A 13,845-nucleotide genomic window follows, 5' to 3' on the forward strand; every position below is an offset into this window, starting at 1 on the left:
AATGTTTGTGCAAGTTCTCAGTTGGGTTGTTTGAGTCGCCTTCTCTCAGAAGCTTCTTTCTTTCATCTGATCAGAGCTGGTAACCAAGCTGGTATTTAAACTCTTGTTCTGTCTGCCGTTGTGACTATGACAATGGTGTCTGAGAAGAGGGGTTGAAATGTTGTCAACTCCCGGACCCGTCGACCTATGTGCAAAACAAGTCTGGGATTGTAATTTATACATGCGTTCAATTCAGTCTTCTTCAAAGGTTTCAGCCACGTTTAATTGTTCCAAGTATACAAAATTCAAATGTTACCCTAATCAGACTTCAGCAAAAGATTGTAGGGACAACCAAAACACTCAGAGACGCAATGTTATAAACTTGTTATATACTTTCCATATCTATTCATGAATGGCGAAAGTGGAAGAACTTTTCAAATCTTATTCCCATTACTGCGCGTGATTTTTACACTGATTGACCTGTATTTTTGTGGCCCCGAAGTCCAATTTATTCTGTTTTCCTGTCAGTCATTTGCATGTCACTTACACTTTGGTACACACCCAGACATCAATGCAAAACACAGCGACAGAAAGGCACAGGCACAAGCCGCTCAATCACGTTTCTTTCATATGTAAATGTTGTGTTTCAGAGCCGCCCCGCATTATTCTGATACCAGTGTCCTCATGTGAAGTGGAAATCTGCCTGCTAAAAGCGGCACACTAGAAGCAGCACTGTCGCAGATATGTTTTCCTGTTGTAACTTGGCTTTTACATCATCTATACATCAACTAAAAACAACAAAATAGAAAGAGACTGTCCAGGCAGAAAGAACAGTAAACCGACCATATAAGCCCCTGCCTTCTTTTCTGTTATACTCTTGTCTTGTGTGTGTGCTGTTCTTGTGCTCCAGGATTTAGGATGTGAACTTTGTAAAAAGGACTTATCACTCTCGGAAAATGTTAGTCAATGAATCTGAGCAGAGGAGATAAGAGAGTGCTAAAGACCAAAGTTTGGAGGGTGCGGATGTTTCATCTCGCTCTTGTTCTCATGTGGCAGACGAGATACGCACTTCCTCTGGTTTGTATAGTGTCACACGTCGTTATGTTAGATCCAAAAGGAATTTACCCAGAGTTTATCTAGGGAAGAGAGATATGAAGTGCATTAGTGGATGGGATGTTAATCTGAGGTTAACATGACCTGATGAGTCTCTGACAGATAGTAGAGAAATAGGAAACCGTATCAAACCATGTCCCAATCACGAGCCCGGAAATCTCTTGGAGTTAAAGACAAACACACGGATCACATAGCAATACCATTGTAAACAGACTTTACATCTCTGTCTAGTTGACCAGCTGTGCACTTCTTTCACTGAGGACCAACTCTTTCGATGTATTTTTTGTAGTTTTCACAGAGACAGTGCCAAGTGGAACGGTGGGCTTTATTTGTGGATACATGTAAAGGGCTTCAACAACACCAACCCCAGACTGTTTATTAAAGTTCAGTCTCTTCTGCAAGGCATGGAGATCCCAGAGGATTTCCTGACCCCCAAATCTTGTGCCATAGTAGATAATCATCACCGTATGGCTGAAGGCAAGACTGTTATCTTTTTGTAGGTTCACAATTGAAAAACACATCTCATGTGGCCTTAACTAGTGGACCGCAGAGCTTATTTATCTCTATAACATAAAGTGAAGTATTTCAAAAGTAATCCTATTTTTGTGGAAAGGACCGTTTTGAATAAATGTTATGATACTGGAACAAAACAACTGGAGTCAGATATGGAACTTCACAATATGATGGAGTGAGCAGAAGGTGCTAGTGGAGAGAATAATGGAGGTCTTTCTGTAAAATCCCGTAGCAGCAGGCCGCTGCCACTTGGATTGTCCCAGTGTAATCCCTGGATTTCCTCAACGGAGGCAGGAGGCCGGTACAAGAGAGAGACAGTTGCACTCCTGCCTGACAGAAAATCCAAACCTAATGTAAGGAGACAACTGAAGCTTGGATAATAGCAAAACAATGTGAATCCTTATTACCAATGGGATAGTTACTGCTCAGTGCACCTATTTGTGCGTGAATAACAGGGGAAAGCAAATAGGAGGTTTGATCCTGCCAGATGTGATTAGCTGAGGATCTGCTGTCGCTCAAAGGCGCAAACTGTTTTTGGCTTAGAGCTGAGGTTGCTCTGAGGTTTAAAGAACTTGACAGGTTACACAATCCTTTTAAGAAGGACATTTATGCTGTTGATAAACCCGCAGGACATGGCAGAGGGGCTCTCATGCGACACTGTCCAGAGCCCTCTGATGTGGGTTTGGGTGACACTTCCTAATGTTTTCAAGGTGCTTCACAGGACAAGTGGACACTTAAGGATCAGACAACACCATCCTTTCAAGCAGCTTAAGACACAGTCACATGGTTCAGGGCCGAAGGAAAGTGAATACCAAGGTAATGATCTCTTTTATGGAGTTCCACAGAGGGCTGCAATGGGAAAATAAACCCCCTCAAAGTGGTATCCGCCCTCTTCAGGATCTGCGCAGTGGGGAGTGTTCATGAGATATTGCACTTCTCCTGTTCTGGGGCTGCCCTGGATGTTATTTCAACTGCTTACCTCGTTCACTGCAGTCACCCCGGGGTGCTGAGAACTCAATCCCCTCTCATAAGCCCAGAGGAGCCGAGAGGAGCCCAGCAGTGCGTGTCCTGGGTCAGGGGTCTGGCTCTTCTCTTTCTCAGGAGATGAAACACAAACCGCTCTGAGGGAGCGGAGGGCACTGGGCAGGAACGCGCCCCTCTCAAACTGGCGACTGTATCAGGCCTAATTAAATGCCCACAGATAAAGTCTAAGGACATCACTATTATCAGTGCTTAAGCCTGTTAATGTGGTGGACACTTGAGCTTGTGCATCTGGAAGATCATCAGCTTTATTTTCAAAGGCTGGCTGTAGCAGGGCTGATACTACTTCACACAACAAGCAAGCATTGATAGAGGTTTCAATCTCACAGGATAGGGGGGTGAATAGTCCAAACTACTCGGCAATGGAGTGTAGATTAAAATGAGAGGGCTCCATTAGGAAGGACAACTGGCATAAAGCAGATGCCAATCTAAAAAGCTGGCGGCCATACCAGCGTGCTGCCAAAAGAACGATCAAAAGAACAATCAAAAGAACAATCAAAAGTCCCACTGTATTAGAATCTCAGCGTTTTGTAAAATATTACTTATGACTTATGATATTTAAAACAGAACTAAGTAGCTCAAGCCCCTAGAGGCCTTAAGCACCACTGCAGGTGTCGTAGCATGTTGTGCATTTTTTTTTTTTACTGATTAATTGTCCGTGAGAGTAAATACTACGCTGACAGAAAAGACAAAGGGAGAGAGGGATATTGTACATCCAATTACAGAATGGAGATATTTTTTGTCACTCAAACTTGGCTGTAAATACTGCTAAAGTGGCGGCAACACACAGTTAGCTTTGCCCGTCAGCCTGTTAGCTTCTTCTTCATGATTCCATTAGTGTGTATTGGGCCTCCGGGTCGGAGCAGGGAAATTTGCAAGGTTGGTTTTCTGGCCGGAGACACCAGGGGAAATTGAAAGACCCCACAATCATCCCATCAATACTTGTACCTCCAGAGGGACTACGAGAAGGATTTATTATGGTAAACAAGTTACTTAGTACTGTTTTAGGATGCATTTTTTTTTTTTTGACAAATCGTTTATCTTTGATCAGCTGCAATCTGGAGGAACTTGGAGCATAAAAGGTTTGGATATGACTTCAGTCGATAAATTGCTGAACTCAGGTAAAACTTGCTGAGGTTAACACTTGAAGGAGAAGCGACTGTCTCTCTCAGATGTGCTGCCTGGCGCTGGCAGCTGTGGCGGCCCTTTTGCACCTGACTGCTCATAGACAGTACCCACAGTGTGCCAGGCTTTACACAGAGCCCACTGACCCAAACACTCCACCCCTCTGTCTGCCCAACACATGTTCAACAGCCTCAGTCTCGGCATCCTCCTTTTTTTCCTGGCATTTGTCTGACTTTCTCCCTTCATCCGGCCTTTCATGCTGGCTACATTCGAGTGAGAAAAGCAACTAATGGAGCTGACAATTAAAGCCGACAGCGCGGTGGACTTGAACCATGTTGTATTTTTCTTAAACCTCTTTTAACTTGATTTTACTGTCGAATAAAAGGCTAATCCGAAAGTCCGCCTGTTATCCTTTCACGTCTTGCCAGAGTCTCGCCTGGTCCTTGGAGCTCGACACTTCCGCTCTCTTACCATCACACATGCTGTTAGATTTAAGATGTGAAGTAGTAAAAGTGTGAGCTAATTTAGTACGTCACTTGCTCCTCACAAACGAATAATACAACTGATCATTTACGTTTTAGGGGCCTAATATTATGCTTTATCTGTGAAAAATACTTGTAAAAAGCTCATGCGATTGCAGCAAACACCACAATAAATGTCAATGCACAATAAAACATCAAATCTCCTGTTTTTCTCTTTTCATGTAGCTCCCACACTGGCTTAACCCCCGTCTTTGTGTTTTCCTTCCAGCGCTCTGTAATGAATTTTTGGATGGCAGGTTCCAAAACCAAAAGCTGCAGTCTCGGTTTTTGTTCTTCTCAAAGCTTTTATTTGATTACAAGAGTTTCTCACGCATGCCTGAGACCCAAACGCTTTGGTCTCATGTATGATGTGGACAGTAAAAAGCGCCAGTCAATTTGAGAGGGCCACTTGAGCATGAGAACACCAGTGCCAGTCACAGGGCAGATTTACATAGTTCTGTTTGCATTTTAGCCAGCCTTCTGTGCAGTGATTGACACACTCAGCCTCATTCAAAAAGGGAAAATTCTGGAGCCATGGTTACAGCTGCAGAGATGTGCTTCAGAGCGGAGACAGACAATAATGAAAAAGCCCAACTCTGCAACAACAAGAGTTCTGGCAGGTGTGTGCTCCTAAAGTTTAGTGATGTTTTTTTTTTTACCTTTTGGCTGCAGAGTTCTTTCGGTTTTATTGTTTCACTTTATACCCCTCAATGTTTATGTGGAATTATTTTATTAAGAAAAAAAGGTTTTCTGTTAGAGTTCATGTAGAAAGGCTTCAGACACTTCCACAGCTCCTCCATGCTTTTATTTGTCACAACAGTTATGCCACATTTAACCTCTTAACCCCCACCTGAACCGAGCACAAGTTCTTGAAAAAAAGCATCAAAATAGCGACGACAATGAGGATGAAAAAGCAACAAAAGCCACAAGAGAACGGCAAAAAAGGGACAAAAAAAGTGACAAATCGGCAACAGAAACATGGCCAAAAAGCACACTAATACAACAAAAAGTGACTAAAGAAGAGACAAAAATGTGACAAAGATGTTGCGAAACCATGACACAAAAGCAAGAAAAAAAAAAAGATGAAAAATAGACAAAAACACAACAAAAAAGAGACAAAAGCGCTTCAAAAATGTGATGAAACGTGGCGACAACGCAATAAACAACAGTTTCATGGCTAAGCTTTCAAATGAGGCGTAACACTGCAGTTGAGAAGCTTTTAGAGTTAAGCCAAACTGGAGGAAAATGTGCTGGGTTAAGAGGTTAATGTTTGCAAACCTTTTGTTTCAAGCAAGCATTTCCTGTCAAAAGTAGCTTTGACAAAAACGCAAAAGAAGAAGTATTTTTTCTCTAATGTTTTTATGCCTGTGTAACAGCCTTTTCTTCTTCAGCTTCAATCCTTCCCATTTTGCAGCTGTAGTTTTGAGCAAAGGACTGTAGCCATTGGATACAAACTGTAGTTCATTGTTGTTCAACTATCGAACAAAAGCTCAACAAAATGCTCCAAAAAAGAGGAATGGAGATGAAAACATAAGAGTTAGATAATAGGGCTCATCAGCAGTCTTTTTACGTATGGAGGCTATAGACTAACCGCGTGTATCCCTGTAAAGCAGCTCTCACTCTCTGACCTCACAGAAAGAGTCACGAGGTTGAGTTTAGAGCCAGCGTGTGATTAGTCCAGAGGTTACATGGAGTTGAAACATCCAATACCCAGTGTGTAGACGTTTATGATTGTGAAAACATAAGTTAAAAACTAGAATTACGAGTGCGACTCTTGACTCGGGGCTCGGTCATTCCTCGGTGCAGCTGAACAGGACTTCATTCTCTCTCACAAATCAAACCTGAACTGGACGCTGATTTTGACCCCGGTGTCGCAAAAGCAGCTCGAGAAAATAATTGGTGTTTTTTAAGAAGTGTTTCAGATGACAGTCTAATCAAGTCAATGCACAGCCGAGTGAGGGCTACAGTGCACGACAATGGGCTGCTCTGAGGTGGCGTGGGATAGTGGAGGGAAAGCTGAACCCCTCTTGTCTAGGACGTCCCGGACAGCTGTGGGGCTGTTGGGCTTGAGGCTGCACACTATAAATCCAGTCTAAAGAGGGTTTACTTTAGATTTTAATGGGTGCTGTAAATGTATGGCATGTCGAAGCAGTTTTTTCTTTGTCCCATGTCTACATATCTAGCTCTTGACTTTAGAGTTGTCTGTTGCGTTCTGCTCGTACCTGCTTGTCTGGAAAAAGTGTGAAACTATCTTCAAATGTTTAAAAATGCCTTGGATTTCACACAGTCAGCATACAGCGCAATAAAGTCACATGTATGTTTTTCTTTTTTTTTAAAGGAACATTGGCAACGCTTAGGCGAGATTCTTCTTGAGTGAAGGAAAGTTTTATGAACATGTGCTGGGATAAGCTTTGGGCTTTAGATGTATTTACAGTATTAGTGTGTGTCACATATGATAATAAAGTATACCTCTTAGACTTTTCAGTTTTGTTCTCCCAAAGTGTGAAACAATCGTATTTTTTAATTAACCACTTACCCCCCACTTTAACTGAGCACATTTTCTCCAGTTTGGCTTTAGCCAAATCTAAAAGCTTCTCGACTTGAGACCATGGCCAGTGTAACGCCTCATTTGAAAGCTAAGACCTGCAAAACTGGTCGGGACTTTTTTGTCGTGTTGTCGCCGCGTTTTAATATCTTTTTTGAAATGTTTTTGTCATGATTTCGTCTCTTTTTTCAGCCCTTTTTTGTCATGTTTTCGTATTTTTATGTGTGTGTTTTCGTCAGTTTTTCATCGCATTTTTGCCAATTATTTGTGGCTTTTTTATTGTGTTATTTTTGCTTTTTCAACACGTCTTTTTGGTCACTTTTTTGTTACACTTTCATCCTTGTTTTTGTCGCTATAGAACATTGTATTAAAATATGATCGATTGGGCTGATTATGAGACGCTTTGCTTCAATGGGTGAAGTATTGATGAGCGAGTGGTTGCTCTCTTGCCTGACAGGTCCCCGGTTTGATTCGGGACCATGTAAGGCCTATGTGAGGCGTTTGCATGTTCTCCCCATATTCAGAAGCTTCATTTTGCTCTCGTAGTCCAAATGTAAACTGATGAGCGAAACATCCTCATCTGCTTGACGTCAAGGAGATCCTGGATGACTAAGAGCCTACAAAAACACACAGGAAGTATATAGTGACTAAATTAATCCCTCCCAGATTTATTGTCTCTGGTCCAGGATGAGCATAAAAAAGCTCAATGTGGAGAGAGTTATTTCTTGGTCTTAAGCTTTGATGAGTCAGTTTTGTTGCTTTGATTGCAGGTGCTGTTTGCCTTGAATCAGACGCTGCTGCAGCATGAGGGCGTCCGAGCGGGCAGTCTGCAGGGCTCCTACACCACTGAGGACCTCATCACCCACTACAACTGTGGAGACCTCAGCTCCATCATCTTCAACCATGACACCTCACAGGTATGTACACAGAAACCATGTACAAGACCCTTTTTACTCCAAGTACCACCTGAGAAAAGAAGTTTCTCTGAGAACTACCAGAACTATACCACATCCATATACATATAAGGACTATATAAGGCCTAAACAATCTCTAAACTAGGGCTGAACCACGTCTAAAATAGGACTAAACCACACCTAAAGTAGTAAACAAGCAGCAAACAACTAGAGTAAACAAGGACTAACCAGGAAGAGGACAAAAACATACAGTTGCCTCAAAATCAAAGACAAGAACTAAGGAGTAGACGAGAAACACTGCCTTAGAGCAATTTGGTCCCCAGGCTGCTGTGCAGTTCAAATGATTCGAGCGCACACAGCAGACTGGCGTTAGCCAGGCAAATGTGCAAGTGTGAATATACAGCAATACATAATGTGTCTGAAGCAGTGAAACCTATTTATTCTAAAGTCGTATTCCCGTATTTCTGTTACTGATAGTTGATCTGACTTTAATTCAGGAAACTAGCCAAATAGAAACATGTAGAATATGATTGTTTTCCTTTCCAAACCATCAGTCCTGTCAGACCTCTCTTTGCTCTTCTGCCATTTCTCCTTCATCACCTGAGTATCAGCTCCTCAGCTTCAACACATCTCTGTCTTAATCCTCTGCACCAGTCACTTGATAGTGTCTGACACTTTAACACCATAAATAACCCTTCTCCGAACAGACGGGTGGCATCTCCTTATTCACTGAAAGGCTCAATCATTTCATAAGCTGTCTTCAGATTTTTGGTGTTGTAGATGGATTTAAGAAAAGTCAAGTCGTATCAAAAATGATTCACGCTTTTATGCGTTCCCGCCTGGACGACTGTAATTCTTTGTACTGCCTCCTTAAACAGGCTGCAGCGGCCCATCTTCTGACAGGAACTAGGAAACAGGAACAAATCACACCTGTGTTCGCCCCGACTGCATTGGCTTCCTGTCAATTACAGAATTCAATTTAAGATCCTTTTGATTGTTTTTTTTTTTTTTATGTTTAAATGGTCCTGCATACAATCTTTATATCAGTGTGGAAAAACAGCCACATAAGTAAGTGGGAACATGTATTCTTTGTCATAAAACACTATACATTTGCAAAATAAATGACAATGGAAAGGTTCTCCCCTCCGTGCTCCACATTTTCACCTGCCCCAGCGGGTTACAGTTTTGTTCTTTATGTAAGGGCATTAAATCATCCTAATTCACCCCCGCCACATGTTACCCGTGTCCCACTCCTGCCAAAATAACATGTATTAACATTCCTCCGCATGTGTTAGAGCAATCAGGTGCCTGCTGCAGTCTGCATGATCTATAGTAGTGCACGAATGAGCAAAGCGAGGAAGGGGACATAGCTGTAAAAAGCAGGTGTGTGGAAAGTGATTTGAGCTTATGTCGAGGTCTTTAACCACCAATGGTTAATATTTGGCCATATTGAAGAGAGACTGATGATAGCAGTGAAGAGCTGTGGACCGTATTACTGTATTAAAATAAGAAGTGTTTTATAGATAGATTGAAGACAATACAGGCATAATTATTATGGTAACTTTTGGACATTATTTGAAAGGAATAAAATATTGGATGCGAAAATGATTGCCTGTTAAATGGACTAGATGCAAGTTAGCCATTTTCTGCTCACTACTGCCACCTCAGGTCATACGTGTAACTGCACCTTCTATATTAAGCTTGTGCATGACGGCACTTCAGACCCGAAGTAACACCTTTTTGAGTGACAGTGCAGGATTTTAAAGGCAGTTGTGGTAAATAGGTCTGAGCTCAGTAGACACATAATTTTGAAATTTTAAACTCCGTACAGTCACTTTGAATCAAAGTAAAAGTATCTCACACACATTTAAGTTAATGTGATTGCATGTCATTATTATGTTATTGTTAATCTGTGTTTCATACATCATCCCACCTAAGAAAAAAAATCCTCAGTTTGTGGGTCCTTATAGCTACATAATAAGCATTAAAAGGACAATTTGTTCAAGCAGCTTTGAAAAGAGTACTTACTCAGCTAGAGATTGGTGGTGATCTGTGTATATGTGGCTGATTAGAGTGAAGTATTAAGTGTTGCATAGACAGATATGAGAAGTGCCAGTGCTGAGGAAGGAGGGCCTATCACTGTCACTCCACATTTCCTGCTTTGGCTCAGACTCAGAGAAACAGGTCCTCTCTGTGATACCTTATCTCCCCCACACTCCTCAATCACCCCACTTCCCTCCACCAAACACCCTTTACTTAGTCATGGACACTTGGACTTTCCTCACTCAATACAGCAGCCGTCAATCACTCTGTGAGCAACAACTTCTTTTGCCCAAATTTTAAGGGGAAAATGTGGTTAAAGCGGCACAAAGTTTGCACATTGTTCTCCAGGTCATGAACAGAAGCAGAAAAATGCATTAAGCAGGAATATTAGACTTTTTGCCGGTGATTGGTAATAACTTAAAACATATCACCACTATCATACACCGTGGTTTGAAAATGCTATATGGTATAATGCCATTGACAAAGTTTCCCTTCTATCAATCCGGGATAGACTTGAGCACTGTCTCTCCTCCCTGCGATCCCTTTCAAAACAATCACTGCCCCGAGCTTTTGGTCCCGTGCCGTACCCACATTATGGTAAAAAGACTTCGTCAAAAGTTAATTTTGCAGAAGTAATGTAGCGAAAACTGTATTTCTGTTGTACTATAGCCACCAACATCTGCATTATGGGGTTTATAAAAGAACTTAACCCTGTGTTGACTGGACACAGCAACAGCTCTGAGCATCAAAATATAACTACTATAAATAGAAGCCGAGTATAGGTCTACAAGTAAATCTGAGAGGTCCGTGTCATTGCCCTTATCCTCACAGATTAACAGCCTGTAGAATGCGCTGGTGCAGCCAAGAGGTCAACAAGACTCACCACTGACTGTTGATAAATCAAACACCAATTATATATTTCCAAATGGCTCTATATGGATCTGCGCTGGACGATGACGTGAGTGACAGATGCAACTTAAGGTTAATGACTTCACCTGTCATCAAGTTATTTCTGCTACTGGACAGCTTGATTTCTTGGAAACTTACTTTATATACTGTAGGTAAATATGGACTGCACCAGATTATAGGTAAAGATATAATCTCCATCCATAGTCCATGATTATAGAAGCAGATGAATAAACTCTGTGCCAATGCAAAAACAAAAAAATTATGTGAAAGCATTGTCACATTTTATTTCCAAGTTAAAGACTTCTTCTACATAACCTATCATTGATTTGTTCATTCAAAACTTATTTCTAAGTATTCTAATGCTCTCTTAATATTGCAGTTTTATTCCAGTGACTTAATGTTGACAATATTAGGCTCCAACAGGCTAGTCGTCTTTTAACATTGGTGCTACTTTTGGTTTATCAACAGTTTCTTTCAGCGAGTGGTAGTGTCATGGTTTATAAACTCTAAGCAAAGCAAGTGGTTTGTTCTGACTAAAAGAGCAACAGCATAAAGCCACTGTCACACCTCGTTTATTAAGGCCACTCAGTAGAATATTACGACAAAGAAGAGGAGCCAAACAATTTATAAACGAAACTCATCTAAAATCTTATATGTGCTGTGTCTTTCTCAGCTGCCTCACTTCATCAACAGCTCTCTGCCGGCTCATGAACGTCTGACGGCTCTGGAGATCGACAGTTACTTTCGTCAGGAGCTCATCTACAAACGGAATGAAAGAATGGCCCGCAGAGTGTCCGCTCTGCTGCAGAGGAACCCCAACCAGGCCTTCTTCTTTGCCTTTGGAGCAGGTCTGTACGCAGCACATACAGATACATTTGCTCACTCTCACCTCTGGAAAGTCAAGTCACTGGCCATATGCAATAGTGCTATACTTATGGGGAAAAAATAAAATGTAAAATTTCTAGGGCAATTAATCAACATTTAATCGAAATCACATTCTCCGTTTTAGTCAATCTCAATAATCATCATGGCACTTTATAATCGTCAGGTTTTTATATATAACAATGTCTGTGGCAGAAACAGAAACTAGTATTGGAGTCTGGGTGAGACTATGGAAGATTTTTGTGTGTTAAATGATACTGGAGGAAAGCATTTGTTTTGGTTTAAGCTGAGCTTTGTATAAAAGGCATGTCTAAATTCATGAATTAGATTAGACTTTATTGTCCCTTGCAGGAAATTTGTCTTGGGCTCACAGCTGCTTGCTGATTTAGACAAACATGGTTACATACAGTACAATATACAGTACAACATAGATACATAGATACATATAGGTAGAAAAGAGACAGTATGCATCTCCTGACACTAGTCACCCCAAAGTGTGATTTTTCATTCACTCCATACTTGGTGGTAAGCTACGATTGACAGCAGTGACCCACCAACAAACTAAGTTATTCTGTGGCACTTGCTTCTGCTTTTTATACTGAGGCTGTTACTCCATGGACATATTCAATCCCAAACTCTTTGTATTGTCATGCTAACATATGGCATTGTGATCATCAAGTACAAGCTCTAAACGGCAATCTGAGTGAGAGTTTTCCCATTGGCAGTGAGCCCTCGATCAGCCAGCATCTCCATTCTGCATTAAATGAAGTCTGTCCAATTACGCCGATGGGACGTGAGTGTGTTTTGCCTGTAGTTGAACAGTAAATGCAGGATCATGTTTGCTTTGGTCCGAAACAGTGAGTCTGTCAGCGCTAATGTGCAATAATTTCCTTTTCAGTCTGTCTTTTTAAGGTGAGGCTTGAGAAAAACGAGGAACAGAATAATAGTATACAATGATTCCCAGATATTTGGCATATGGAGCGTATGTGTCCATGCATAGAGTCTCAGTTACCCACAGCTCCCACCTCCGAAATGAAGAAACCATGAGCTGTTTGTTTCAATTAGCATTCCTGGCTAATGTTTCCTGAATAGAGCGGAGTGTCCGGAGGGAGCCGTGTGTGTTAAAGCAGGTGGTGGGAGGGAGACGTGGGCCTGTTTACTGTACCACTATGTGTCTGTGTTTATGTATTTGGGTGAAGCTGGGTGGTGCTGCCTCTTGGGGAGTGCGGGAGCGTGCAGCAGTTCATGATTAGAAAGAGCTAAAGCCCTCGGTTTCCTTCCTCTGAGAAGTGTGTGGCTCGTAATGGTCACTGTAGCACTATCCAGCTGTGTGTGTGAGCAGTGACTTCAGGTACATATGGAAGCTGTTTTACCAACATTTTATTATGAATTCACATCTCATCGTGATGCTGCAGGTGAATAGGAAAAATAAAACTACATGCAAAGAAAGGGAGGGACAAAAGCAAAAAAAATGGATGCAGCCAGGTCTAAAATTCTGTTGTCTAAAATTCCCATTGGGTGAAGTGTTATGCAGTGTGGCTTTAAATATGATGAAATAATACAAAATGTTTCTTAAATAATATTTCCCAGACACAACTACTCTTTCATCTGTAAGAATTCTTCTAAATCTAGTAAAGGCCAAGATAATTTCCCTCTTAAAACACAGACTTACTGTATGGTTGTTCTCAATGGTCTGGTTATATTTTCCTGACCTCCTTGTTCTTTACATGGGCAGGAGATGGAAACAGGTCAGCATCTCAGTGGAGAAACTCTCTGAGGATGAATATAGACTGCAGCTCCGTCGACTCACATTAAACAGACTGCACGGCATTCTCCGAGATCATATAAGAAGATAACGTATTACACATTAAACTGGCAACACTGAGAAAGGACCCTGCCTTGTAAAAACCCACATTCGGCACTGATATATGTTTAAGAAGGTCTGGAACATGTCAGAGCTGGAGGAGAGGTGCAGGCTAAGTTTGAGGTTTATTAGAACGGCCTGATTTTATATAAAGTGTGCTGCCCCCGTTAGGAGCCGAGCGACGCAGCTGTATGCAGGCGGACAGGTCATGTACAGGCTTCAGTACCGTGTGTGTGTGTGTGTGTGTGTGTGTGTGTGTGTGTGTGTGTGTGTGTGTGTGTGTGTGTGTGAGAGAGAGAGACTGACAGGAGTGTGAAGTGATACGAACCATTACCGTCAGCAACATTCAGAGGTTAGGACTGCTCATATACAGTCGACTGCTAAATGTTCACTGTT

At 41.7% G+C, this 13,845-nt stretch overlaps 1 protein-coding gene across 1 annotated transcript in view; it reads left to right on the top strand.

Annotated features, from left to right (window-relative positions):
* trabd2b (TraB domain containing 2B) overlaps positions 1–13,845 on the top strand; it is a 56,342-nt gene that overhangs the window by 27,945 nt on the left and 14,552 nt on the right. Inside the window, exons 3-4 of the mRNA XM_079574589.1 lie at positions 7,608–7,754; positions 11,377–11,551. Of these exons, the coding sequence (XP_079430715.1) occupies positions 7,608–7,754; positions 11,377–11,551 (322 nt within the window). The remainder of the gene's footprint in view (positions 1–7,607; positions 7,755–11,376; positions 11,552–13,845) is intronic.

Source organism: Gobius niger, assembly GCF_951799975.1.
Source record: "Gobius niger genome assembly, chromosome: 17".
Taxonomy (NCBI): Eukaryota; Metazoa; Chordata; class Actinopteri; order Gobiiformes; family Gobiidae; genus Gobius; species Gobius niger.